The 27,392-nt window shown below is 44.7% G+C and overlaps 1 protein-coding gene across 1 annotated transcript; it reads left to right on the top strand.

The window, feature by feature from the left end:
• Positions 1-408: 408 nt before the first annotated feature.
• Positions 409-27,074, top strand: VIPAS39 (VPS33B interacting protein, apical-basolateral polarity regulator, spe-39 homolog). The gene is made up of 20 exons (XM_055538754.1): positions 409-527; positions 3,517-3,609; positions 4,244-4,346; positions 6,102-6,245; positions 7,343-7,381; positions 7,738-7,802; positions 8,721-8,777; positions 14,155-14,247; positions 14,984-15,017; positions 15,521-15,623; positions 17,872-17,899; positions 19,269-19,342; positions 20,980-21,055; positions 21,496-21,630; positions 22,237-22,278; positions 22,594-22,683; positions 23,950-24,036; positions 24,612-24,701; positions 25,120-25,224; positions 26,094-27,074. The coding sequence occupies exons 2-20, from the start codon at positions 3,517-3,519 to the stop codon at positions 26,112-26,114; spliced, it is 1,479 nt and encodes a 492-aa protein (XP_055394729.1). The 5' UTR covers positions 409-527; the 3' UTR covers positions 26,115-27,074.
• Positions 27,075-27,392: the final 318 nt, after the last annotated feature.

Here is a 27,392-nt window from a genome sequence, read left to right as displayed (position 1 = left end):
CCTCCCCGGACCTTCGCTTCCGTCTGTTCTAAGGAATCCTTTACACTCCTTCGAGTTATGCCCTGAAAGGCCCGAAAGGCGACAGCTCACACGACCATTCCTCACCCACAGAGACATACAGGACATGTTTCATTGTTTCCCTAAACCCTTCATCGGTCCCGCTTGGCCTCACGGGAATTGTAGTCTTGTCGAGTGACCCACGGGATAACCTCGGAAGGTCGAGCTGAAAGGAGAGGAAACGGGCTTAGGTGAGGTGCGCTGGGGATTCTGGGAGTTGTAGTCAAGAGGCGGCCGCGGCCTGTCCTGGCAGAGCCTGATTGTAGGGGCGAGAGGAACTACAACTTCCAGCATGCCGTGCGGCGCCTGTCTCGACCCTTGGTTCCAACCCCCACCCCAGCCTTCCCGCCCCCTCCTCGGGACTATCCGCTTCCGCCCCTTTTGTATGCCGCACAGCCTGTCTAGAAAGGCTGGACCCTCGGCGGCGGAGTCTGACGCTGACCTGAGAGGGAGGGCTCGGTGTGGAAGAGGTGAGGGTGTCCCAAACTCCTTGGGCTACATATCTGGCCAAGTCCAGCCTCTCCGCATCCATATCCTTTCCCCTCGTTGTCTGAGGCGTCCCTCGACCTCCTTGGCTTGACTGTTAAATCCAGTTCTGGCGATCCCTGGGCTTGCACTCGGGGTTGGGGCCGCGAGCGAGCCCAGACAACTGATTTTGAACAAGAATTTATTGTACTAAGGTTCTGGGCTCTGGCCTCTGCGGTGGATCCTTGTTTCCTGGACCCTTCGCCCACAGAGTCTTCCTAGTTTAATCCACATTTCCTCGTCTCAGTTCGTCACCTCACTTGTGTAGGCCTGGCTTTGAAAGAAGATAAATGAGTCCGAATCTAACTTCTCACAGGCTGGTTTCTGCGGTGTCCTGAGGCGGAGAGCGTGTTGGTTGTAGATATTCTTTGGCCAAGTCGTTTTCCTTCCTTTGTCGTATTCCTGCCCTTCCCTCAGATCTACTACCCTGTATGGTGGGATCTCAGTAAACAAGTGACAGGGACAAGCCTTTGAAGTGTTTTAAATAATTTTGAAGCACCTTTCTCAGCCCCTCTTAAAATTGTAGCTGATGGCCTTATAAATTTTAGAGCCATTAAATCATTGTCTTTTTTTACTTGCTGAGGAAATATAGTTTCTGACTAGCGCTAGAAGTACAGATTGGTGTCAAGCATCCACTGCCTTTGCATGGTTAAGAAAAGATTCCAGAAAACCTCGGGTGGATTACAGGGTTTGTTGACTCGTGCTGTGCCTATCTGTAGATACTGTAGTAAGGACCTGCCCTCAGTTTTCCCTAGAGTGATAAAAGAACGATGCAAATCAGAGTGGAGATGACCCAGGAGATAGAAAACCTGGAGAGGAGCAACTAACTTGAGCTTAAAAACTTTGGTACTTAATCCTTTTGTGCCTCATTTCCCTCATCAGTGAAATGGAATCTGCTAGGCCTACTTTGAAGAGGTGTTCTGAGGCTTTATAAACTGGCACCTGTACCATAGATGTTTACCTGCTCTGTGGACATCTTCAGTGTTTGTGATGGCTACTCAAGAGTTTTTGTATCAAAATTTTAAACTTTAGGAATGCTTAGAAATATTTTTCTAGCTTTTTCCAAGATATTGATTTATTATTAATAAAAATTAATACTAAACAAATTTTGTGTCAGCACATGTGCTTTCCATGTGGTTCACTGGCTTCAGCCTCACAACAGTCTTACCAGGTATGTTTCTGTTGTTAGGTCCCATATTTACAAATGGCAGAGATAGAAGGCAGAAGATATACTAAAAGGAGCTAGCCTTTAGTATTTACTTTATACTGGGGACTTTTGTTAGCTCTTTCTTGACTCCTGTTTATTTTTCACTGCAACCCTGTGAGGTCGCCTGTCACTTTCTCCAAGGCTTAGAAGTGAGATTATTTACCCAGGTTGCTGAGAATTGGAGAGACTGACATTTGAATTCAAGTCTGCCTGACTACAAAGCCTATGCTTATTGCAATATAAGGGATGATTTTTTTTTTTTCTGCTAGCTTTTGTATTTGATTTTACTCACTGCATTAAATATACAAAAGGATGTTTAAGCTGTGTCTGGGTTCAGTAGAAATCAGTTAGTGATATCTGCCATGGGGAAGGATCAGATGGTAAACACTTCTCAGCCTGCTTTGCCATTCCCAGACCCCCTGACAACACACCAAGTGAGGCAGAGTGTGTTAAGGCCATTGGGAGTCTCAGTGGGTCTGCCGTGGGGAGTGTTTCTTAAGCTTCTATTGAGAAAGGTGCTATTGAAATAGAAAAAGCAAATCCATCCTTTAGAATTGGACTCTGTAGCCTTTGGAGTTATTTTTGGCACTGAAAAATTTGGTACCTGGTTCTTGGCTTAAATCAGTTTTCACTCTAATCCAGTTGGCATGGATAGTTTAGTTTGTGATTCTAAGGCAAAACTTTTTTTCAGGGTGAAATCTAATTTTAGAATAGTTATGAGAGGAACTTGTGGTGTTTTGACTGATTCTTTATAGACTTCCTTCTTTGGCTATGCCCTCGTTTCCCAAATTTTGGCCAGTACTTGTTATTAAATTAATCATGATTTGAAGTTGAAGTTACAAGCAGGCTAATTCAGCTTCCTTTAGTTGCTTACTTGCTATCAGGAATTCAAGAAGCACATGAAAGAGTAAGATGTCTGTGAGTTTTTATTCTCTGCGGTATTCCCAGAGCCTAGAACAGGGCCTGAGAGGTGGCACGCAACAGATACATGTTGAGTCCATGAATGTAGTTACCATCTGTTTTGTTCATGCTTTGATTAACCTTGTGTATCCAGCAAAGTTCGTGATGCATTCTTGTAACACATGCCTGGTTTGTACTTTTACCTTTGTACATACTTATACTGGGCTTCCCTGGTGGTGCTAGTGGTAAAGAACCCGCCTGCCAGTGCAGGAGACCTAAGAGACACAGGTTCAATTTCTGGGTTGGGGAAATCCCCTGGAGACGGGCATGGCAACCCACTCCAGTATTCTTGCCTGGAGAATCCCATGGACAGAGGAGCCTGGTGGGCTGCCGTCCATAGGGTCGCAAAGAGTTGGACACGACTGAAGTGACTTAGCACGCATGAGAGTGTATAAATTAGAAAAGGTATATATGCTCAATACTGTGTTGTAGAGTCCTTCAGAGAGGGACTGTGTTTTGTACTTCAGATATCCCTTACGTAATAAAACAGCTGACAGAGCACCTGAGATGGTGTTGTGAACAAAGTAGCTGCTCTAGGAATGAATGACTACTCGTGGGTTATCAGGCAATCAAAAGTGTGATTGGATTGGTTGGAGACCCAAGGATCTGATTTTATGTGGCCTCTGCAGTATTTTCTTCACCAGACACTTTTTGTGCATCCCTGACTACAGCAGGGAGTTTGTAGTCCAGGAACCCAAAGCTTTTGAAGCTCTTTTGAGGGGAATCCAGAAAGAGACATACAGTATATCTCTCTTCTCTCCCTCCAGATGAATCGGACAAAGGGTGATGAGGAGGAGTATTGGAATAGCTCCAAGTTCAAGGCTTTCACCTTTGATGACGAAGATGATGAGCTCTCACAGGTGGGTTTCTGTGAACACTCACCGAAGTTCTCACCCCTTTCCACTGTGTACCCTTTCCCTTGCATCCTTGGTAACCTGTCTAAATTAGGCTCAGCAGTGCTTTCAGTCACATCTTTAGAAGACTCTTCATGGAGAAGAACGCTGGGAAAAGAAAGGAATTGTAAAAGCCAACTCCCTGCCCATTTTCCTTTACATTCTTAAGATGATTCATTTCCTTCCGTTGTGTTTTTTTTTTTCCCAAGAACCCATAAGTCTTTTTTCATGTGATATAATTATTATTTTTGAAGGATGAAGTGGATTGGGAGTTTTGTCTTTATCATGTCTGTTTTACAAATGAGGGAAACATTCATTTTTGGAAAGATGGATAAACTCCCTACAAAGCAAGTCAATACCAGGAACAGGATTAGAATTCAAAATTGGCTTTGACTCTTCCTAACCTTTTGCCACTGGACTCCAGTGTTGGCTAAATAGCAGTTTCTTTTCTTGGCAAACGTCTAGTGGGCTAGGCATTCGATGGCAGAAAGGTTAAAATATTGGCCATTCTCAAGTCCAAGTTCCTCAGCCTTCTTGGCTGTCAGAGGGAGAGGGGAGAAGTGGTAACTGCCTAAGCGCACTGCCTGATGTCCGTCCACAGTTAAAGGAATCCAAGCGGGCAGTGAATAGCCTTCGAGACTTTGTGGATGATGATGATGAAGATGACCTGGAGAGAGTCAGCTGGACCGGGGAACCTGTGGGAAGTAAGTACAAAAGACCCTGGGAAGGGATTAATTATTCAGGGTTCTTACCACTCATAAAGTCTCCTCAATACTTGTCAGGATAGGGAACGAGGCTAAGCTGTTTTCAGATGAGCATACATCTGGAAATTTACCCAGGAGAGGGTACTTGGGGAAATAGTTTCCATACGGCTGTCTAGGTCTGCTGTCCGAGGGCTAATGTTTGGGTGGCTATTTCAGACTTATTTGGGGTGCTCGTTAAAATTAGATTCCTGGGCTTCACTCGAGAGACTCTGCTTCGGTAGGTCTTGACATTGGGTGTGGGGTGGCAGGTAGGGCGGGGTCTCAAATGACAATAAGCACTGCTAATGTTCTGATACACAGTCATATTTGAGAACTGCTGACTTAAATGCTCACAACTGCCTGGCAGAACTGACTTCCTGAGCCGACCAAGTCCCACTGCCTAATCATTCTCTAAGAACACTTAACACCTTTGCTGGGCCCATCTGATTAAGCATAGTTTTAAAGGTTTGTTTGTTTGTTTTAATGGGAAATATTGTCACATGATTTAAAAAGCAAAAAGTATTCAAGGTGTACTGTAGTAAAAAGGATTCAAGGTGTACTGAGAAGTTTCCCTCACACTGTCACGCATCTACTTAGTTCTCAGGCCCTGCCAGCCCCAAAACAACTGCTGTTGTTTGCTTCCTGTGTGTTCATTTAGAGATGCTTTCTGCTTGTGGAACTATATATAGGAAAATGAACCCCGTTTTTTACACCAGGGGTGGCATACTTTGTACCCTCCTCTTTTCACTGGATAATATAGCTTGAAGATCTTTCCAAGTTTTCTCATGCTGCCTCTCCCTTTTTAAAAATAGCAACATAGTATACATGATGTGGAATTCTCATAATTTATGTAACCAGTCCACTGTTGATAAGCATTAGATTGTTTCCAATCTTTTGTTGTTTTATTGCTGTCCTTGTATTTTGCCCATGTAAGAGTATCTGAAAGTTCAGTTCCTAGAGTAGAATTGCTGGCAGAGGGTATTTGCATCTGTGTCGGTTAGATGTTGCACCAATTTGCACTCCCACCTAGCAGTATCCGAATGTTCCTTTTTCCCCACAGCCTTGACAGCACAGGGTGTTCTCAAACTTTTGGGCCTTTGTCAATCTTACAGGGGGCAAGTGGTATCTCAGTGTGCTTTTTAAAAATACTTATTTATCTTCACCTGCTCCCGGTCATTGTTGCTGCGTGGGCTTTTCTCTAGCTGCAGCAAGCAGGGTCTACTTACTAGCTGTGCACAGGCTTCTCATGGCGGTGGTTTCTCTTGTAGAGCATGGGCTCTAGGTGCACAGTCTTCAGCAGTTGTGGCACGTGAGCTTAGTTCCTCCGTGGCCTGTGGGATCTTCCTGGCCCTGGGATCGAACCTGTGTCCCCTTGCGTTGGTAGGCAGGTTCTTAATCACTGGACCTCCAGGGAAGTCCTAACTGTACTTTTAATTTGTGTAATTCTCTTATTAAGAGTGTGGTCAAGCACCTTTTCATATGTTTTACAGCTACTTGTATTTCCTTTTCTTTGATCCATTTATTCATTTCCTTTGCCCTTTTTTTCTGTTGATTGGTCTATGTGATTCTGTTCTTTCTCCCTGCCCCAGTATTTTAAGTCCATGTTGACAAGGGACCAGGGCTTCTGATGAAAAGCTTTTAGAGTTTATTGGAAAGCTGGATGTGGTGGTATTATTTTGGATGAGAATGACTGATCTACATCTTGCTGTCTCGCAGGTATCGCATGGTCCATCAAAGAGACTGCTGGTAATAGCGGGTCTAGCCACGAGCGTGAACAGCTGAAGAACCGAAACAGCTTCTCCACCTATGCACAACTACCCAAACCTGCTTCTACCTACTCTCTGAGCAGCTTTTTTAGAGGTGAGAGCGACGGTTAAAGGGACAGAGTCCTTTTCTTTTTTCCGAAAAACCACGAAGGCTGATTTTCATTTACTCTGTAAGAAAAAGATACTGAAGTATAAAAATCTTTGGAGCTAGCAGTTAGGGATCAGAAAGGGGGAGAAATGAGGGAAATTCAGAGGGGTTGGACTGGGTTTCTAAAACATGATAAACAAAGTTGACATTAACCTTGTGACATACACTCAAGAAGTTTGCCTAGGTCAGAATTCCCCCCACCCCTGTGCATTTCTGTTGGGAAGCCTTGCGCACTGCTGGTGGGAATGTAAAATGGTACGGCCTGTGTGTAGAAGACACCGGAAGGCTGTGGAAGACAGTTTGGCAGTTTCTCAAAAAATTAAGCGTAGAATTGCCATATGATCCAGCAGTCTACTTCTGGGTATATACCAAAAAGAATTCAAAGCAAGGGTTTAAACAGGTATTTATACACCACGATTCAGAGTAGCCAAAATATGGAAACAACACAAATGTTCATTCACTGACGAATGAATGAACAAATGTCCGTGCACATGCAGTGGAATATTATTCAACCTTAAAAAGGATCAAAATTCAGATACATGTTACAACATGGATGAACCTTGAGGATATTATGCTGAGTGAATGAAGCCAGACATACAAGGATTCTGTGTGATTCCATTTCTGTGCGATGCCTAGAATAGTCAGATAGAAATAGAAAGTAGAATAGTGGTCACCAGGGAATGAGAGTAAGGAGAAAAGGGAGTTATTGTTCAGTGGGTACAGTCTCAGTTTGAGATGATCAGAAAGTTCTGGAGATAGATAGTAGTGATGATTGTACAATGTGGATGTACTTAGTACCACTGAACTGTATCCTCCTTAAAAATGGTGATGTTTATGTTAGGTGTATTTTACCACAATTAAAAGAAAAAGTTCCTCAGTGCCTTTTATTTCCATGGTACCTCAGATTTCTGAAGTTGAGTAAAAGCTTTTTTAAGCCTTAAGTTCTCATATTTTCACAAAAAGGTTCTGTGTGCACTGCGTCCTAAACTGAGTCTGGATGGCTCTGACTTTAACTCTTGGCCTTATGTGTTCTTTATCTTTAGGGAGAACTAGACCTGGAAGTTTCCAGTCCCTCTCTGATGGTAGGCATGGACTCTCTTCTCTTGATTACTGTGGGAGATGTTACTGATCTGGGGTACAGCCTGGGGAGTCATGGGGACAAGTGATAATTAGATAATGGCACTTCTTCTGAATCTATCATCATTATTAGAGGAATTTTCTGATGCTGAATAAGCAGGTTGAGACCATTCAGGCCGTGGGGTCCAAGGGTAGCATCTAGGGATGCTGTCTTTGGGTAGGAACTGAGATCTACTCGGACTTCCCTACTTTGGGCCATAAAGATACCTCGGGAGCCCACAAGTCAAGCAAAGGAAGCAGTGGAAGAAAGGAATGGCAGGAAGATGATGTCCTTCTCAGTCCCTTGCCTGTTCTTTTGCAGCTCTGTCAGACACACCTGCCAAGAGCTATGCTCCAGAGCTGGGGAGACCCAAGGGGGAGTATAGGGTGAGTTATATCTTACGATGGTCATGACACTTTACACAGTTTGACGAACTTGGACGTTTGTTATCTTGCTTAATCTTCCCAAATCTCTGAGCAGGTGTTATTTTAAACCCCTCTTAGAAATAAGAAAATTGGATCTCTAAACATTAGAGCTTGCCGGGAGTCTCACAGCTAGTTACATGATAGAACTGGAACTCAAAATTTTTAGTTTCTGATTCAGCCCTGGTGTACTTTCCTTATCCATTATACTGCCATTTTTTAGGTTGTGGTTTGAAACTTTTGATCATCACTGTGGTCTAGAAGCTTGGTGGAGCTCATATTCACATGAAGCACATGAAAAAGTAAATTGACTAAAAAGCGAAAAACGATATCATAAGGTCCAAAAAAAGAATATGTTTCTCTCTTTTCCTTCTGTTGGCAAAACCATTCATTAGAGTCCCAAAACGGCCTCTACAGGCTGAAATTCTGAACCACTCACATGTTGGGCTGCCAGCTTTGTCAGTTGATCTGTTCCCTCTTTGATCCAGTTCGTCCTGCCTGTAAAATCTCTGTCCTGGTTGCTTAAGAAACTCAGGACCAGACCATCCTAGTCTTGTTTTTTTTAATCTATCTTCTGGGCTTCCCTGGTGGCTCAGACGGTAAAGCGTCTGCCTGCAATGCGGGAGACCCGGGTTTGATTCCTGGGTTGGGAAGATCCCCTGGAGAAGGAAATGGCAATCCACTCCAGCACTCTTGCCTGGAAAATCCCATGGACGGAGGAGCCTGGTAGGCTACAGTCGCAAAGAGTCGGACACGACTGAGCGACTTCACTTTCACTTTCAGGGACTAAGACTATAAGCATGAGATGAGGAGCTGATGCACTGATAATTCTGAATTCCGATCCTTTAACTTCCTATAATTCATGCGTTGCTAATATTTCAGGATTACAGCAACGACTGGAGCCCCAGTGACACAGTGCGGCGCCTCAGGAAGGGCAAGGTAAGGCCCCTGGGGAGAGAATTCTTGTGGAATTGGAATTTTTTTTTTTTTGGAAGCTGAGCAGCTTGGCCTTTCTCTTCAGTTTTGTTAAATGAAATGATTTTCAGGAGGAAAATCATTCCACTAAGATGGCAATTCAGCTGCAAAATTTCTAATTCTCCAGGGTTTAGTGTTGTTTTGATGGGGAAGTGGGAAAAGAGTGATGGATGAGAGGGAAAAGTAATGCCTTTAAGAGTGAGAGCAGATCTTTCATGTTAGGTCTGTGATCCAGTGTGAATTAATACAAAATATATGGTGTGAGGTACAAATGGACATTCATTTTTTTCCCATATGGTTTTCTGTTTGTTCTAACACTATTTGTTGAAAAGACTATCCATTTCTGCATTGGTCACTTTGGTGCCTTTGTTGAAAATGAATTGACCGTATATATGTGTAGGTCTCTTTCTGGACTGTATTCCAGTTCATTGATTTTTTTTTTGTCTATCCTTATGCCATTACCATTCGTGACATTGTACAGGAGACAGGGATCAAGACCATCCCCATGGAAAAGAAATGCAAAAAAGCAAAATGGCTGGAGAGGCCTTACAAATAGCTGTGAAAAGAAGAGAAGCAAAAAGCAAAGGAGAAAAGGAAAGATATGAGCATCTGAATGCAGAGTTCCAAAGAATAGCAAGAAGAGATAAGAAAGCCTTCCTCAGCGATCAATGCAAAGAAATAGAGGAAAACAACAGAATGGGAAAGACTAGAGATCTCTTCAAGAAAATTAGAGATACCAAGGGAACATTTCATGCAAAGATGAGCTCTATAAAGGACAGAAATGGTATGGACCTAACAGAAGCAGGAGATATTAAAAACAGGTGGCAAGAATACACAGAAGAACTGTACAGAAAAGATCTTCACGAACCAGATAATCACGATGGTGTGATCACTCACCTAGAGCCAGACATCCTGGAATGTGAAGTCAAGTGGGCCTTAGAAAGCATCACTACGAACAAAGCTAGTGGAGGTGATGGAATTCCAGTTGAACTATTCCAAATCCTGAAAGATGATGCTGTGAAAGTGCTGCACTCAGTATGCCAGCAAATTTGGAAAACTCAGCAGTGGCCACAGGACTGGAAAAGGTCAGTTTTCATTCCAATCCCAAAGAAAGGCAATGCCAAAGAGTGCTCAAACTACTGCACAATTGCACTCATCTCATACGCTAGTAAAGTAATGTTCAAAATTCTCCAAGCCAGGCTTTAGCAATACGTGAAGCGTGAACTTCCAGATGTTCAAGCTGGTTTTAGAAAAGGCAGAGGAACCAGAGATCAAATTGCCAACATCCGCTGGATCATCGAACAAGCAAGAGAGTTCCAGAAACACATCTATTTCTGCTTTATTGACTATGCCAAAGCCTTTGACCATGTGGATCACAATCAACTGTGGAAAATTCTGAAAGAGATGGGAATACCAGACCACCTGACCTGCCTCTTGAGAAATCTGTATGCAGGTCAGGAAGCAACAGTTAGAACTGGACATGGAACAACAGAGTGGTTCCAAATAGGAAAAGGAGTACGTCAAGGCTGTGTATTGTCACCCTGCTTATTTAACTTATATGCAGAGTACATCATGAGAAACGCTGGACTGGAAGAAACACAAGCTGGAATCAAGATTGCCAGGAGAAATATCAATAACCTCAGATATGCAGATGACACCACCCTTATGGCAGAAAGTGAAGAGGAACTAAAAAGCCTCTTGATGAAAGTGAAAGTGGAGAGTGAAAAAGTTGGCTTAAAACTCAACATTCAGAAAACGAAGATTATGGCATCCGGTCCCATCACTTCATGGGAAATAGATGGGGAAACAGTGGAAACAGTGTCAGACTTTATTTTTTTGGGCTCCAAAATCACTGCAGATGGTGACTGCAGCCATGAAATTAAAAGACGCTTACTCCTTAGAAGGAAAGTTATGACCAACCTAGATAGCATATTCAAAAGCAGAGACATTACTTTGCCAACAAAGGTCCGTCTAGTCAAGGCTATGGTTTTTCCTGTGGTCATGTATGGATGTGAGAGTTGGACTGTGAGGAAGGCTGAGCGCTGAAGAATTGATGCTTTTGAACTGTGGTGTTGGAGAAGACTCTTGAGAGTCCCTTGGACTGCAAGGAGATCCAACCAGTCCATTCTGAAGGAGATCAGCCCTGGGATTTCTTTGGAAGGAATGATGCTAAAGCTGAAACTCCAGTACTTTGGACACCTCATGGGAAGAGTTGACTCATTGGAAAAGACTGATGCTGGGAGGGATTGGGGACAGGAGGAGAAGGGGATGACAGAGGATGAGATGGCTGGATGGCATCACCAACTCTATGGACATGAGTCTCAATGAACTCTGGGAGTTGGTGATGGACAGGGAGGCCTGGCATACTGCGATTCATGGGGTCACAAAGAGTCGGACACGACTGAGTGACTGAACTGAACTGAACTGATGCCATTACGAAGGCCTTGATTATTGTAGATTTGTAGTTAATCTTGAAATCAAGTCATGTCAGTTCTTCAACCTTATTCTTCTCTTCCAAAATTATTTCAGCCATTCTAGATCCTGTGTGTTTCCATATTAGCTTGTCAGTGTTACAAAAGAGCTGCTGGCATTTTGAGATTGCATTGAATCTGTATTTCAATTTTGGGAGAATTGATACCATAATGACTATTGGGTCAAAATGGATCATAGTAGAATAAGTGCTAAAACTATAAAGCTGGAAGAAAATTTAGGTGAAAGTCTTTGTGATCTTGAGTTAGGCAAAGACTTACTAACCAAGCATACAAAAACCATCAGACCAAAAAGGAAAATGGACTTCACCAAAATTGAGAAGTTTTGTTCTTTGAAAACACTGTTAAAAACACGAAAAGACCATTGCTGGGAGGAAACATTTGTAAAATACATCTTATAAAGTGTTTTCTCCAGAATATGTATATAAAAAATGATGATGTATCTTCAGTAATAAAATAAGCAATCAAATTTAAAAACTGGCTCAAGTTTTCACCAGTTACATCACCAAAAGCTGTGTGAATGGCCAATAAGCACTTGAAAAGATGCTCAACGTTATCAGTTATCAGGAAAATGTGAATTAAAACTGAGATACCACTATACAGCCACTATAATGGCTAAGTTTAAAAATACTGATCATACCAAGCGTTGCTAAGCTAAGTCGTGTCAGTTGTGTCCGACTCTGTGCGACCCCATAGACGGCAGCCCACCAGGCTCCTCCATCCCTGGGATTGTCCAGGCAAGAACACTGGAGTGGGTTGCCATTTCCTTCTCCAACGCATGAAAGTGAAAAGTGAAAGTGAAGTCACTCAGTTGTGTCCGACTCTTAGCGACCAAGTGTTGGGAAGATGCAAAGCAACCGAAACTCTCATATGCTGCAAACAGGAAGGTGAAGTGGTAAAACCACTTTGCAAAAGAGTCTGACAGTTTCTTACAAAATCAAACACACATGTAATTTAATCGCTAATAGACATTTACAATTCAGGAGAAATGAAAATTTGTTCATATAAAGACCTGTACACAGATGTTCATAGGAACTTTATTTATCATAACTTTTAAAGTGGGAATAACCTAAATATCTGCTAGTAAGATCCCTTGTCAGATGGACAAGGGAAATTTTTGTGGTAATGGAAATGTTCTGTATCTTGATTGTGGTAGTAGTTAACATGGGGTTATTTACTTGTCAAAACTCACTGAACTGTACACTTAGATAGGGTAGATTTTATATGATATAAATCGTACCTCATTAAAAAGAGAACAAGTTGGGACTTCCCTGATGGTCCAGTGGTTCAGAATCCACCTGCTAGTGCAGGAGATATGGGTCTGATCCCCAGTCTGGGAAGATGCCACAGCTAAGCCCGTGTGCCACAACTACTGAGCCAGCACTCTGGAGCCCTCGCTCCGCCACTGCTGCAGCACGAGCTCCAGGGCCTGTGCTCCCCAGCAGCAGCAGCCGCTGCAGTGAGAGCCTGCACACCGTCACGAAGAGTAGCCCCCACGCCACAACTCGAGAAAGCCTGCACGCAGCAACGAGGACCCCGCATGGGCAAAAATAAGTAAACAAGTTAATTAAAAAGAAAGAAAAGTTGGTCTCAGATAGCCAGTCCCCTGCTGTCCCCTCCAGTAAACCCCACACGCATCCCCCGTGGTGTGGCAAACGCTGCAGAGCCTCAGGAGTCCCCGTGCAGAGAGCCCTTCTTCCTGGGACACTGCGTGGCCCGAAAGGTGGCCGCCGCCTCGCCTGTCACGCACCGCATGTTCCTGGGGAAGCTCGTCCTAAACCATTTCTACAGGACCTGCTTCTGGGTCCAGCTTTCATATGTAGCAGAGCAGCTCCTTCACTGCGATCTACTGAAAGGTGGCGCTCAACACCAGGGTTTGAAAAAGCAACAACCAACCAAACAAAGAAAAACAGATTTTTTAAAAAGGGAAAAAAAGAGGCAAAAGAGAACAAGTGATCACCCTACCTGTTGACTTTGGCAAGCCTTCATCAGGACACTAGCATCTTCCAGGGTTGCCCAGAAAATCCCATGGATGGAGGAGCCTGGTGGGCTGCAGTCCATGGGGTCGCTGGGAGTGGACATGACTGAGCAACTTCACTTTCACTTTCCACTTTCATGCATTGGAGAAGGAAATGGCAACCCACTCCAGTGTTCTTGTCTGGAGAATCCCATGGACGGAGAAGCCTGGTGGGCTGCAGTCCATGGGGTCACACAGAGTCGGACACGACTGAAGCGACGTAGTAGTAGTAGTAGTAGGGAGGGGGTGGTGGGAACCTCCTGGCTCATAGAGTGTTGGGGGCTGTTGTGTAAGTGAAGAGGCTCTCCTTGGGGACCAACGTGTGTGCTCAGTCGTGTCTGACTCTTTGTGACCCCATGGACTGTAGCCCGCCAGGCTCCTCTGTCCATAGAATTTTTCAGGCAAGAATACAAGAATTTCCTCCTCCAGGGGATCTTCCTGACCCACACAGATCAAACCCATTTCTCTTGCATCTCCTGCATTGGCAGCTGGATTCTTTATCATTAGTGCCATTTGGGAAGCCCCAGGTGGCTTAGCAGTAAAGAATCCACCTGCAGTGCAGGAGATGTGTGTTCTATCTCTGGGTCCGGAAGATCCCTTGGAGAAGGAAATGGAAACCCACTTCAATGTTATTGCTTGGAAAATCCAATGGACAGAGGAGCGTGGCAGTCTGCAGTCCATGAGGTCGCAGAGTCAGGCATTACTAAGCGACTGAGCATGCATGTATGCGTTGGGGATATTTCAGGTCATTCTTGCTCTTCCTCAGTTTCCAGTGACAAAGGAATATAGGAAATGGTCCTCTTCCTTGCACACCAGTTCTATTCTTATCTGGCAGGTCTGTTCACTGGAAAGGTTCCGCTCCTTACAGGACAAAATCCAGCTCCTAGAAGAAGCAGTCAGCATGCATGATGGGAACGTCATTACTGCAGTGAGTTGTGCCTTTTGTTGTTTAATTACTGCTTTCATCAGTTTCTGAAAGTCCAATCAGGATAGATTTTTTTTTAAATATCTTTATTTCTTTATTTGAAATATAGTTGATTCACAATCTTTTATTTTATTTTATTTATTTATTTTTTTTGATTCACAATCTTTTAGTTTCGGGTGTACAGCAACATGACTCAGTTGTATGTATTAATATATATATATATATTTCAGATTCTTTTCCCTTATAGGTTATTATAAAATACTGAGTATAGTTCCCTGTGCTGTGCAGTAGGTCCTTATTGGTTATCCATATGATAGACTTTAATGTCCAGTAGAGACACTGGATTTCCTCTTCAAGTAGAAGATTCCCAGAAGTACGTGTTCAAAGGCTCAGTTTGCATTGTGTGTGACACTCTTGATTATGACCCAGAAGTGGTAGGTTGGCTACTTTGTGTCCTCAAAAGTAATCTGAAGGCCGAGAGATGTGACAGCAGCCTCTCCCAGAGGGAGGGAGCTGTCTCTTGCCGTAGGGGCAAGGGTGTGTGGACTCCCAAGACAGAGCTCATTCCACATGTCCATCACCTGTCCTTGCATCACATAGAGAGAGAAACACCTTGTCTGGACCTGCGAAGATTCCTGATGAGTTGCTGGCCTCGTTCCTAGTCGTCAGGTGCTCAGACAGGGCCTCGTGTTGGGAAGGTTACACAGGGTGATTCATTCTTGGTTCTCTTTTCCTCTAGGTTCTGATCTTCCTGAAGAGGACGCTGAGTAAAGGTGAGCGTGGTTTGAGGGAAATCTTTAGTCAGTAAGATGTGTGCTACACTTGAAGGGAGAGTGGTCTCGTGGCTTTCATACCAAAATTCACCAGCATCAGGTCTACTTTCGGGATAGCTGGGGGGTCCTGAGGCTTCAGAGTACACGCCTCAGCCCTGAGTTGTTCCTCCTTTCGAGTGATAGCTACAGTAATTAAAAAGCCCCTCATTTACTGCACAGATGGATGGCTGTGTTGGTTTGAGGAGCTGAAAGTCCAGGCTCAGGGCCTGCTGGTTGGGTTGGTGAGAGCTGAAAGCTAACACAAAGCCTTAGCCTTGCCCTGGACCCTGGAGTGTTTTGCTGGTGGGTTGAGCCAGGGGTGGGCACTATGGTAGACCATTCCTAGCTTCTGATGGACTTTGAGGAGATTATCTTAAGAATGTGTGAGTTGGGGGGTACTGATTTCCTGTTGAGTGATAGGCTTTAATCTTTCCCCATCTAACTCCTTTCTTCCTGCCCACCAGAGATCCTCTTCCGAGAGCTGGAGGTGCGGCAGGTTGCCCTGAGACATCTCATTCACTTCCTTAAGGAGATAGGTGATCAGAAGCTGCTTTTAGACCTCTTTAGGTAAGAACCGATCATCTGGTCTGTAAAATTTGTTAAGTACTTAGTTCAGAGCATGCTGGGTGATACTGCAAAGAGACACTGCCCCTTTTTTCTCGAAACGCTTATTAGACAAGATATAGTAAGGTGATAGGAGAAGGCAGTGGCACCCCACTCCAGTACTCTTGCCTGGAAAATCCCACGGATGGAGGATCCTGGTAGGCTGCAGTCCATGGGGTCGCTAGGAGTCAGACACGACTGAGCGGCTTCACTTTCACTTTTCACTTTCATGCATTGGAGAAGGAAATGGCAACCCACTCCAGTGTTCTTGCCTGGAGAATCCCAGGGACGGGGGAGCCTGGTGGGCTGCGGTCTATGGGGTCGCACAGAGTCGGACACGACTGAAGCAACTTAGCAGCAGCAGTAAGGTGATGGGGGAATTCCCTGGTGGCAGTGGTTAGGACTTGGTGCTTTCATTGCCATGGACCCAGGTTCAGTCCCTGGTTGGGGAACGAAGATCCCGCAAGCCGTGTGGCATGAATGAAAAGAGAGAAAGAAGGAAAAAAAGAAATGTGATGGGATAACTAATATTGCACCACAACCTGTAATAAAGTGACCATGTTAAGAAATCAGGCTCCAGAGTCAAGCACCTGTGTTGAATATTATCTCCATCACTTAGTTCATAGCATGACGTTGAACAAGTTCCTCAACCTCTCCAAGCACCAGTTTTCACGTTTGTAAAATGGAAATAATGTTGCCTACTCCACAGGTCATTATGAAGGTGAAAGGAGTTCATGCATGTAAAGTGCTCAGCATAACGCCTAGTCTGTGGTATTAATGTTTATTAACTATTTTCTTACAAAAGACCGAGACTAAAGATGCCCTTTTTACTTGGTCCCTGGTGATGCCAATGAGAAGCACAATGGAAAAGCGGAAGAAGCAAATGCAATTTTCAATCAGGATAGCTGAGGAGAACCTCATAGGAGTGATGAGGAATTGAGTGGGCCCTGTGGGACTGGGTCGGGTTCTAATGGGTAGAGAGGCAAGAAGCAGGCATGTCTGCTGGGGGCCTGGGGAAAGGGGTGCCCATTGGGGGCAGCTGTCTTCTGCCATGTTTTTCTTCCCTATCTCATTTCAGTTGTTAGGGACTTTTTCCCACTCTTAGCTTAAAACAGGTATATTATGTCCTTTCTTCAGTGTCAGGGCAGGGGGTGGAGCCTCTGTTTAGGCTGACATGTGCCCTGAGGTAACTTTATTTACCCAGTGGCCTCCTCAGAGTGATGAGCTTTCCCAAAGACTCAGGTGGGGAGGGCACACATGGTCAGGGTCAAGATTAGAGATGGTTAGCCAGGAATTTGTAGAAACCACGTTCAAGACGAGCTGTTCCCTCAACCCTTTCTTCCTTCTCTCCCTCTTTCTTTTCTTCCTTCCTTCCCTCCGAACCAACAAGGCTTTTTTTAAGCATCACCTCTATGCCAAAGTAGTGATGTTAATTATAGTGGTCCTTGCAGAGGGAAAAAGCAACCAGATGACAAAAAGTCCTTGTTCTCCAAGACCTTACCACCTTTGGGGAGAGACAAATGCATTGTATGGGGGTCCAGTGGTTAAGAATCCACCTGCCAATGCAGGGAACACGGGTTCCATCCCTGGTGTGGGAGGATTCCATATACCCTGGAGCAGCCAAGCCCGTGTGCCACAGCTGCTGAAGCCCTCACACCCAGAGCCTGTACTCCACACCGGGAAAAGCCACCACGGTGAGAAGCCTGCACACTGCAGCTAGAGAGTGGCCCCGGCTCGTCAGAACCGGAGAAGGCCTACATGCAGCAGTGAAGACTCCTCAAAGCTAAAAATTAAAGAAATAAATCTTAAAAAAAAAGAAAACAACAGAGGAGGATAGTGTAGACAATCTGTTTCCAAGACTACTGACAGAGAAGAGTGTTTTCATCTTTAAAAAAAAAAAACCCAAGATGACTACTGTGGGCTAAGGTTTTGCAGAGGCTCTGAGCCTTTCTGTCAGAGCTGTTGACATCACAGAGCTACTAGTGCCCATAACATCTTCCAGTTTCTGCTCTTCACTCAGCTCGGTAGATCGGGCACGTGTTCTCAAGGGGTTGCTGATGGTAGAGAGTTTGAGAAGAGAAGGGCTTAGCTTGTGTATGGAGGCAGATGAGTTCGGATGATGTTTCTCCTAGAACACTCATCCTGTTTTGTGAGGTTATACTGCCATGCATCAATAGATAAAAACGTGCTGCTCCCTTCTGCTTCTTCCCAGGTTCCTGGATAGAACAGAAGAGCTTGCGGTAAGTGTGGCCTTTGATTCAGTTGGGGGCCTCTTTAAAAAGTCTAAGCCAAAACCCAGCCTACTGCACTGATTGACTATTTCCTTTCTTTGGTATTGGTTATATCTGGGAGACGGGCATCTGGGAAGCCTGAGAACAATCCAGATGATGTACTGCTTTGTGTCTTTTTATATGCTCTTTTGGTTGGGCTTCTGAATAAATTAAAAAATAACCAAATGAAAACTGGCCTGGTCAATTTGGAATTTCTCTCTTAATTTCTAGTTAAAAAAAAAAAAAAAAATTTCTAGTTGTTTTTAGTTCTTGATTTGTAGGAGCTTTGGGGTTTTGGCTTCTAATACTAAAGACAATATTGAACAAACAATATTGAGCAAACAGGGATAAGAAATCAGATACAGGTCATGAGGACAATCGGTCAAGCTGCTGGTAGGGCACCCAATACACATTTTGGCTGAGAGCTCAATGACTAAGTGTTAAAGTTGATTTTGGACAGATTTTCACCGTTGTAGATGAAACTCTTGTAATATAAGAATGAACCTGAAATTTTACCAAAAACGTAATTTTCTTATTAAAACTTCAATAATCTATTTAAAAGGTTTGACATTATTGTGTAAGAGTAAGGATTTCTCTTTGCCATCAATGTCAGAACTGTTCTTTAGTCACTGTACCACACATTGGTGGTGATACATTTTTAAGCTTTGCACACCGGAGTATAATTCAGGAAAATGTTTTCAGTAACATTTTGTAAAAGGAATTTGTACTTAATACTCAAGGTGTGGGAAAATCTCAAAACCTTTTATCTTAATCTCTTCAAAATGATTAGGAATCTGTAGTACTCATTTTGAAAAACTTTTTCGTCTATATTTTTAATTTCCATAGGTTCAAAACTATAAGGAATTTTCTTCAGATAGCATTCATATAGTTCATTGTTTTGAAGTTTGATTAATCAGTGAGAATAAATGTGTTTTGGGTAACTCATTTTTATCTAAAGCTTTCATATTTTCTTCATATTCTGTTATGTTTGAACTGAAGGTGATTTATCATGCATGCTGTTATATATGCATTTGGAGTTTTCCAACCTTCTAAACCTTGGAATTGGCAAATCCGATAGTCTGCTTTTAGTTTATCCTCATAGAATAGGACAGTCTCCTAAGAACAACTTTTTCTTGAAACTAGTGGCTGTTGCATTGGATAATGCAGTTAGAGATTATAATTTTGAATCACTCTTCTCCTGCACCCCTCTGCCATCTATTCCCAGAAGAATCTCTAGTGATGAAGAGTTTAGCTTTCAAGCATGGAAAACCTACTGACAGAACTAACTCACCCTTCTGAGGAGAAGAAACAGCTCAAAGTTCTTCTCTGTTTTTTGTAGCTGTCCCATTATCGAGAGCACTTGAACATTCAGGACCCCGAGAAACGAAAAGAATTTCTTAAGACATGCATTGGGTAAGTGGGGGAGAAGTGTTTTTCACTATCAATACTGTTATACAGAACAATGAAGAGATTAAAAGAGGGTAGAATGGATAGATGGTTGCAGGGAAAGGCTAACAGTGGGTCATACAAACGTGATTAAAGATAATCTCATTCAGTGGTTCCAAACACTGTTCCCCCATAGAGTTTTCACTGATTGGTGATAAACTGAGAAAAATAAAGACAGTGTAGAGAGCTTTCTACTAAAGCTAAATTTATTTAATTGGAAAGACTGCGTTTTATTCAGAGATTCTCTCCCCTCCCCACCCCCCACTTCTTTTTGGTAGAAAAATGAGTTTTAAGTTTTTTGTGTGTGCCCTAATGTATTAAAAAAATCGGCAACATCTTACTTATGTGTTGTTTTCAGTGTTACCAGTCCTTGAAACCCCATAGTCCAAGAATTACTGGTTCAGTCCAGCTTTTATCCAGAGTATAAGTCCCTGTGAAAACTAGCCCCACATACTGTTCTTCCAGGGGTGGGGCACACACTGCTCTTGGAAGTAGCTTATTTCCTTGTTGGACAGCCTTTATTACCGCAAGTGCCTCCTTATATTGAGCTGAAACTTGCTTCCCTGTTTATCTTTTAAGACAGGTGTAGAGCCCACCCAGTAGACCTTACTTGAGGTTCAGTGGTCACAGTTCTTTCTTTCAGTCATTCCTCATGTGACATGATTGCCAGGTTTCACATTTAGAAGTTTATGTCAGTACAATCCTTAGTTTTAACTTTAGCAGCTACTGAGCCAATATGTTGTATGGCCTCTGGTAAACAGAGAAGTTAGAATACTGAAGTAACTGGAACGTTTTGCTGTCTTCTTTATCACTTCTAAAAATCGGCTGTGGGCTCACACTTACCTGGGAGAGTGTAATTGAATTTCAGAATTCTTCCTGGAGTAAGTGGAGTAGAGGAATAAGGTAGTACTTTCTGAAGGAAGGTCTGGGAACTGGGCGTTTAAAATCTGGCTTCTATTCCTGGCTTTACCCATTGAGTTGCCAAATGACTTTTAGGCAAGACATTGTTTGTCCGTCAACTTCTTCATGTGGAAGGATATAATGTAGTGTTAAAGATGGGGCCCTTGACATCATGTATAACTCTTGAGATCTTTACCAATCTACAGGCATAATGCCATGCTCTGTAACTTGAGTTTTATCTTATTACTCTGCATTAAAAAATGGCCAACATGTCAGTGCTCCTGAAAGACAGTTCAGCATTGACATTACGCAGTGACCGCAACCCCGAGCCTCCCTGGGATGTGGATGATGGGCAGTTGGCCAGGCGCACTCATTGGCTGAGTGACTCGTTCGTCAGTCATTGCACCGCCCACAATGAGGGGATTCTGCCTCACTCCTCAGCAGAATCACTAGTGACTATATGTATTTCGTGGACTTGAAGGCTCCCTGTCTAATTGGCAAAACCTTAAGTATAAAATCCGGGCCAGAGGTCGCCTCTGTTTCCTGCTTTCTCTCTGCCTTTCAGGGATGCTCTAAAGGGAACAGAGATCAGAATTGCAAAGCCCCACGAGCATCTTAGACTTAAAGTGGTGACCTGGATTAGGTAGGTATGTTTCTTGTTTGAGTAGAGAATGAGGTACTAACCTTCTTGCCCTCTCTCCTAGCTTGCCCTTTTCAGCAGAAGATTCTGCACACATACAAGACCATTACACACTCCTGGAACGTCAGATCATTATCGAGGTTAGAATCCTTGTTTCTATTCTTTCTGCTTCAGTGCCAAAGCTCTGTGTCATTCAGCAGCTAGGAGACTTCCGCTCTGCCCACATACGTCATTTCCGGTTACCCTTATTCTAAGAGTCTTTCATTTTCTTTCTCTGCATGGTGGCCTTCCCTCCACTGCCTCCAGGCATCTTTTCTTTTCTCACTTGCTATTAATCTATTTCCTCTTCATCCCAGAACTCTGTTTCATCACTACTTCTCCGGTCTTCCTCCATCCAACTTAGATCATCATTTTCTGGATCTTAAGCTCCTCGGGGCTCTCCTAGGCAGTTTCTTTTTTTTCTCCTCTTCGCCTCTTTCCTAGGGTAGGAAACACATCTGCTCTAGTATTACAGGCTTCTCTCCTGCCTCCATTCCACGGACACTGTTCTTTTTTTTTCTCTTGGCTCACTCCACCACAGGCAAACGATCGGCATCTAGAATTAGCGGGACAGACTGAGGTCTTCCGGAAGCACCCCCGCAAAGCGTCCATCCTCAACATGCCGTTGGTGACAACGCTGTTCTACTCCTGCTTCTACCATTACACAGAGGCTGAGGTACGGGCCACACGGGGGAGAAAGGCCCACGCGTTCTCACTGCACAGGGGGGCATCCTTCAGAGCCTGTGTTTCAGCGTATCTGTTTACAGTGGGTGCACATCATTCTTGGCAGCCCACCTGGGAACTGTTCCAAGAGGGGAAAAGAGGTCTGTATGGGTTCGCATGGCTTCCAGTGAGCTGGCCTGCCCTAGAATACATCTGCCTGACCAGTGCTGGTGCTCTGAGCATCTCTGGTCAGAGGCCCAGAGTTTCAAATGGATTCCCACAGGGTAAAGAAGAGCAGCAGAGGGTAGTTACCTGTGCATACTTAAAAAAGTGGTCTTGAAGAAGTGCGACTTTAATGATCCCATAGGTGGACATGATCGTAACAATCATAGGATTAGCAAAAAACTGGGAAATACTTTATACCTGTTAATCTAGTGCTCTTAAGCTGGATGATGATGTCCAGTTAGACCTGACAGAGCTTTTCTCTTAAATTAATTTCCAGGTTTAAATGGTTACAGAGTGAAATGTAGAATGTCTAGCTAGTGGACAAGAAAACAGGAGATTGATGGTATTTGAGAGAGTCAGTAACACCAAGATTCCTTCTCCACTTTCATCCTAGGGGACATTCAGCAGCCCGGTCAACCTGAAGAAGACATTTAAGGTAGATATAAATTCAACAGTGTTTAGTAAAAGTAGTATCAGAATCACTCTGTGGAGTGGCTGTTGCTTTGTAACCCTGTGCAGTAAGTCCCTTGACATGCAGGGGTCAGGGGAGAAGGGAGCGTCTGTGGGAGGTGAGGGAGGCCTTCACTGAACAGCCTGCAGCAGCGCTGGGGCTTGGAGGCCCAAGCGCTTTGGGGATTGTAAGGGGCAGAATCAATACCGGGGACTATTCTTGCCTGTCTCTCCAGAACTCTCAAGCCCCTCCCCTGATGCATTTCTGCTTCTCTTAATTTCCCCGGGCCTCTGCTTTCAGATCCCAGACAAACAGTACGTGCTGACAGCGCTGGCCGCTCGCGCCAAGCTCCGGGCCTGGCATGACGTTGATGCCCTGTTTACCACCAAGGTGGGTGCCCTGGGGCTGTCAGCGCTCCGGTGGAGATGCTGTCTTGCCATCCCACGCCTCCTGGGAGTCTCAGGTTTCACGCCTCCTGGGACACTCAGGTTCCAGCTACTGGTTGCCATTTTTCCTTCAACATTTTATTTTCCAAAGTTTCAGATCTAAAGAAAACCAAAAGAAAGAATAATCAACAGTTTTCACCTACTTAACGAACTTGCTCACATTTTTGCCATGTTTGCTTTCTCTTGATCTATATGCGTTTTTTTTTTTTTTTGCTGAAACATTGGAAAGTAAACTGCAGACATCACAATACTTTAACTACTTAAGCATTGTTCTCATTTGTAACCACAGTATTATCATTCTTGAGAAATTTAACGTTAACGTAAGAATATTATCAGGGAGTTCAAGAAGCGGGGACACATGTATACCTGTGACCAATTCATGTTGACGTATGGCAGAAGCCATCACAATATTGTAATTATCCTCTAATTTAAAAAAAAGAATATTATAGTACATATAAATTGATTTGCTCTTTAGAGCTGTTTTTTGTTTGTTTTTGTTTGCTGTCCAGATCGTCAAGAATCTTCCATTCCATTCGGTTGTCATGTCTCCGTTGGTTTGCAGTTTAAATATCCATTTTTCCACTATGGGTTTGACAATATTTTGTTTTCTGCCTTTGCTATTTAATTAGAAACATTAACTATGAAAGCAGTACATGCCTGTGTCAAAATCAAACCCGCTGTGAAAGTGAGAGGATAAAAAGTGAAGTTCCTCCTCCACTGTCCACCTCCTTTCTCAGTCCCTTCCTCAAGGCAAGCACTGTGAGAAGTTTGACTGGTAGCTTTCCAGACCTTTTCTCATGAATTTACAAATAAACATTTATGTAAATATAAAGACGTAAAGGGTAGGATTATTCTACCCAGAGAATTTCATACTATCAATGCAAGTATTGTTAACGAAATTGCTTATTTCATTTAGCTGTATTTCAGACTTTTCTGCATTTGTGCCTATTCAAGCTAAGAACTCATAATACCTCTCTTTTCCACCCTCCTGAGTTCCTTGACTTTGCTGAAACCCTCATCTCTCTCCCTTTCTCTTTCCCCCACCTCCCATTCATCCACTCTCACCAGCACTTTTCTCTTTCCCCCATCTCCCATTCATCCACTCTCACCAGCACGTCATGCTGGTCTTACCACAAAACGCAGAGAGACTAGCTCAGAGTGAGTTGAATTTGTCTGACCTGCCCACGGCCACCCTGTCTTCCTTTTTCAGAACTGGCTGGGCTACACCAAGAAGAGAGCACCCATTGGCTTCCATCGGGTTGTGGAAATTTTGCACAAGAACAGTGCCCCTGTCCAGGTAATGGTTCCCAGAGAGAGTCGGGTACAGGGTCTTCTAGGAGACCTTACTGCTCAGCCTCTTACTGCTCAGCAATGGGGGACTTGACCTGCTCTGGTCTTATCTTAAAGGCAACATAATGGTTGAACTGCACCTCGACCTAGAAAGGGCCAGGGAAGGAAGTTCTGCTCAGCCTTTAGAAGTACGACCCCAGACCACCCCCTTTGAGGAGCGTCTGCTGTGTTCAGCCAGAGGGAGGCACACTACTCAAATGATACAGGAGAACTTAATGAGAAAGGCCGTCAAGGAGCAGGGGGTGCGGGGGGAGGTCAGACCCAGGGCACACCTGTTGCTGGCACGGGGGTCTGGCTCCAAGATGAGGAGGAGTGGGCCCTTCTCTTCCTTTTCAGGAGAACATGGATTACTGCAGAAAGTCCACCTCATTGCCCATTGCAGACCTAGTCCTGTGGTTTGTGATGGGAATTGTAGACAGCAAGCACTGACTCTTTGCCTTCTTCAGGACTTTTTCCCTACCTTTCAGAACTCTGGCTTTAATACAGCTGAGAATCATTAATCAGAAGTACTTGTTTTCACAGATATTACAGGAGTATGTCAATCTGGTGGAAGATGTGGACACAAAGTTGAACTTAGCCACCAAGTTCAAGTGTCATGATGTCGTCATTGATGTGAGTCCCTCAGAAATGAGAGCCCTGAGTTAGACCTCAGTGGACAGTGGGAGGCTTCAGTCTCAGGTCCTAGATCCTGAGGTGCTAATGTCAGTTTCCACTCAGTGCATAGTGTGGTCTGGCAAGAGTTAGTTTGGAGACCAGCTCTCCTATATGATTTGCCCAGTTCTCTGACTGGGTTTTCTCTGCTTTTATAAATTCGTTGCACTCGGAGAATTCATAGAATGAAATCAAGCCATGTAACCTCTGCAGCGTCTCTTCAGTGTGAAGTTCGGTGGGTGCTTAGCCCCACTGTCATCCCACCGCAGCTCCCTGGCTTCTCTCGGAACCTTGGCTCAGAGTGGGAGAGACAGAAGGAAAGAGGCCCTTCTAGAGAAGGCTGACTGGAGGTTTTTATTGTCATTTCTTTTGGTGACAGACTTGCCGGGACCTGAAGGATCGTCAGCAGTTGCTCGCATACAGGAGCAAGGTGGATAAAGGCTCTGCCGAGGAGGAGAAGATTGATGCCCTTCTCAACAGCTCGGTGAGGGGCCGAGGCTTGCCCTCCAGCAGGCTCAGGAGACAGTTATCAGAGGAGTATTGAGCACAGACTCCCAAGGCCTGAATGGGATTGCTGTCGGTCAAGCCTGTGGATCTCTTGATAAGGGTCTCCTTCGGGCCTGCAGGGCAGAAGTCACTCCTGAGACGTGGGATGACTTAGGGTGGTCTGGGGACCTTGGCTGACACTGATTGTAGTGCTCTGATCACTGTTAAACTCATCAGGTAGGAAGGACTAACCACTGGAAGTTAGAAACAAACGTTACAGAATCAGAATATGCAGACTGTAGAGTTTCCTGGGGCTGGATGTGACCTCCCTATTGGAAGAAAGAAGTAGGTGAAGTAGATTTTGGCTACTTTTTTTTTCAATTAATTAATTTATTTTAATCGGAGGATAATTACTTTACAACATTGTGATGGTTTTTGCCATACATCAGCATGAATCAGCCACAGGTATCCATGTGTCCCCTGAATTTTAGCTACTTGGGGAGCACAGCTGCCTCCTCTCCCATGGCATGGAATTGCTGAGCTTACTGTTAACGTGGAGCTTCGGTCCCAGTTAGGTATTTTGGAATCTACCACAAGCTAAAGCTAGTGAATCTTTGAATCTTTGTCCTGAGGAGTGCAGAACCAGAATAAATGCCCTAAATCAGGCTTACAGAATAGGTACAGATAGGTGTTTCATCCATCTCCGAATAAATGAACTCCTCTCTCCCACGTTAAGTTTTTTTTTTTCAGCTTTCTGGCTCCATCTTTCTTTTCCTTACATTACCTACCTGGAGTCCTTGTTTTATTGAACTCTGTCTGCCTATCTGTAGGGATCCATGAAAACTGATGATTGTTTGTTTTCCCCAGCAAATTCGATGGAAGAATTAAGTGGCATCAGCTCCCTTGCAACCTGCCTCATTTCTTCCTTTCCTGCCTGTGAAAGTAGAGAGCGCTCTTCTTGGGAGAGTTACAGCATCACATCACTGGGGCAGAGGGACCGAGACCAGCGCCTGGGCACCGACAGCCTCAGACCGGTCTTCTGTCCAGGGACTGTCACCGAAGGCCAAGATCTAAAGCTTTGCCTTATGAGGGAGGCTCTTCACCTGGTGCTCACGTGAAGGTGGGAATTAATTTCTAGGTTGGGCCCATATTGGGCAAGATGGCTTTTGTCCGGAGAAAGTGACTGCTCTAAAAAGGAGGTCTCCTAGGCCGAGAGGTACCGGTGTCGTCAGGCGGCCACTCCACTGCCCTCAGCTGATTGTGACCTTGGACTTGGTGCTGGACGCTGGCATCTTCTCTGCAGGAAGTCAGCAGAGAACTGGAATGGCTGTCTCCCGGGGGGTCCTCAGGAAGGGCCACCCGCCTTGCCAGGACCTGTTGGAGGCGCCTTCACCCAAGACTGTACAGAGTCCGCCACCTCGCGGCAGAGCCGGCCCACCCCGCTCTGCTGCCCTGGTCTTCCCTTTACAGACAAACTGTGGTTCCTCTGTCCCCGCACACCCCGGGGAGCCTGGTGTGGGAGATGAGGGCCCCCTCCTTCCCGTTCCTCCTCCTCCCACCCAGGCCCCCCACCGTACATGAGTCAGCGGGGCTGGGGCGCACATTCCCTTTCTGCACACACGTCCTTGTTTCACTAGGAGCTTCCACAAGTTTCAGCAGGGCTCACCTCAGCAGCGTTTCTTGTAGGTGAGCAAGAGGGAGGTTTTGGCCTCGCGATTGGTTTTCGAGAGGATATTCTGTAATGCCTGTGTCCTGTATTCCTGTGCCAGCGTGAGCCTTTCTTCTCTGTGACTGACCTGGGTTTCCCAGACACGCCTAGACGCCTAATAAAGCCATTTCTTCCTTGGCGCCTTCTCTTTCCCTCCTGGTTATTTTGTGCAGAGCCGTGAAATCATTGCCCTGTCTCTTGGGACCGCTACAGCCCTGCCTGGGTGACCGCATGTACCGGCCTGTCAGCACCTCAGGTTATGGGGTAACAGTGCTTATGGCAGAGTAGGGCCGTGTGCTTAACAGAGCGAACGCCGCCCCCGGCTGAAGACCTGGCCTCTTGTCCCAGCTCTGCCACTGACAGAGCTGTGTGGTGCTGGGCGAGTCCCTTTCTTTTCGATCTCATTGTCTTCATCTGTGAGAGGAAGGCACGATTCTCTCAGGGCTTGTGGAAGTCTG

Source organism: Bubalus kerabau, chromosome 10 (assembly GCF_029407905.1).
Source record: "Bubalus kerabau isolate K-KA32 ecotype Philippines breed swamp buffalo chromosome 10, PCC_UOA_SB_1v2, whole genome shotgun sequence".
Classification (NCBI taxonomy): Eukaryota; Metazoa; Chordata; class Mammalia; order Artiodactyla; family Bovidae; genus Bubalus; species Bubalus kerabau.
Note: the sequence above shows the minus strand (reverse complement) of the source record. Positions and strands in the feature narration are given on the sequence as shown.

Bases quoted from the DNA above. Each gene is read 5' to 3' on its own strand.
- VIPAS39 (XM_055538754.1), top strand. From the start codon at position 3,517: ATGAATCGGACAAAGGGTGATGAGGAGGAGTATTGGAATAGCTCCAAG. The intron at 6,246-7,342 runs GTGAGAGCGACG...CTTTATCTTTAG, and splicing joins TCTGAGCAGCTTTTTTAGAG to GGAGAACTAGACCTGGAAGT. The intron at 8,778-14,154 runs GTAAGGCCCCTG...CTTATCTGGCAG, and splicing joins GGCGCCTCAGGAAGGGCAAG to GTCTGTTCACTGGAAAGGTT.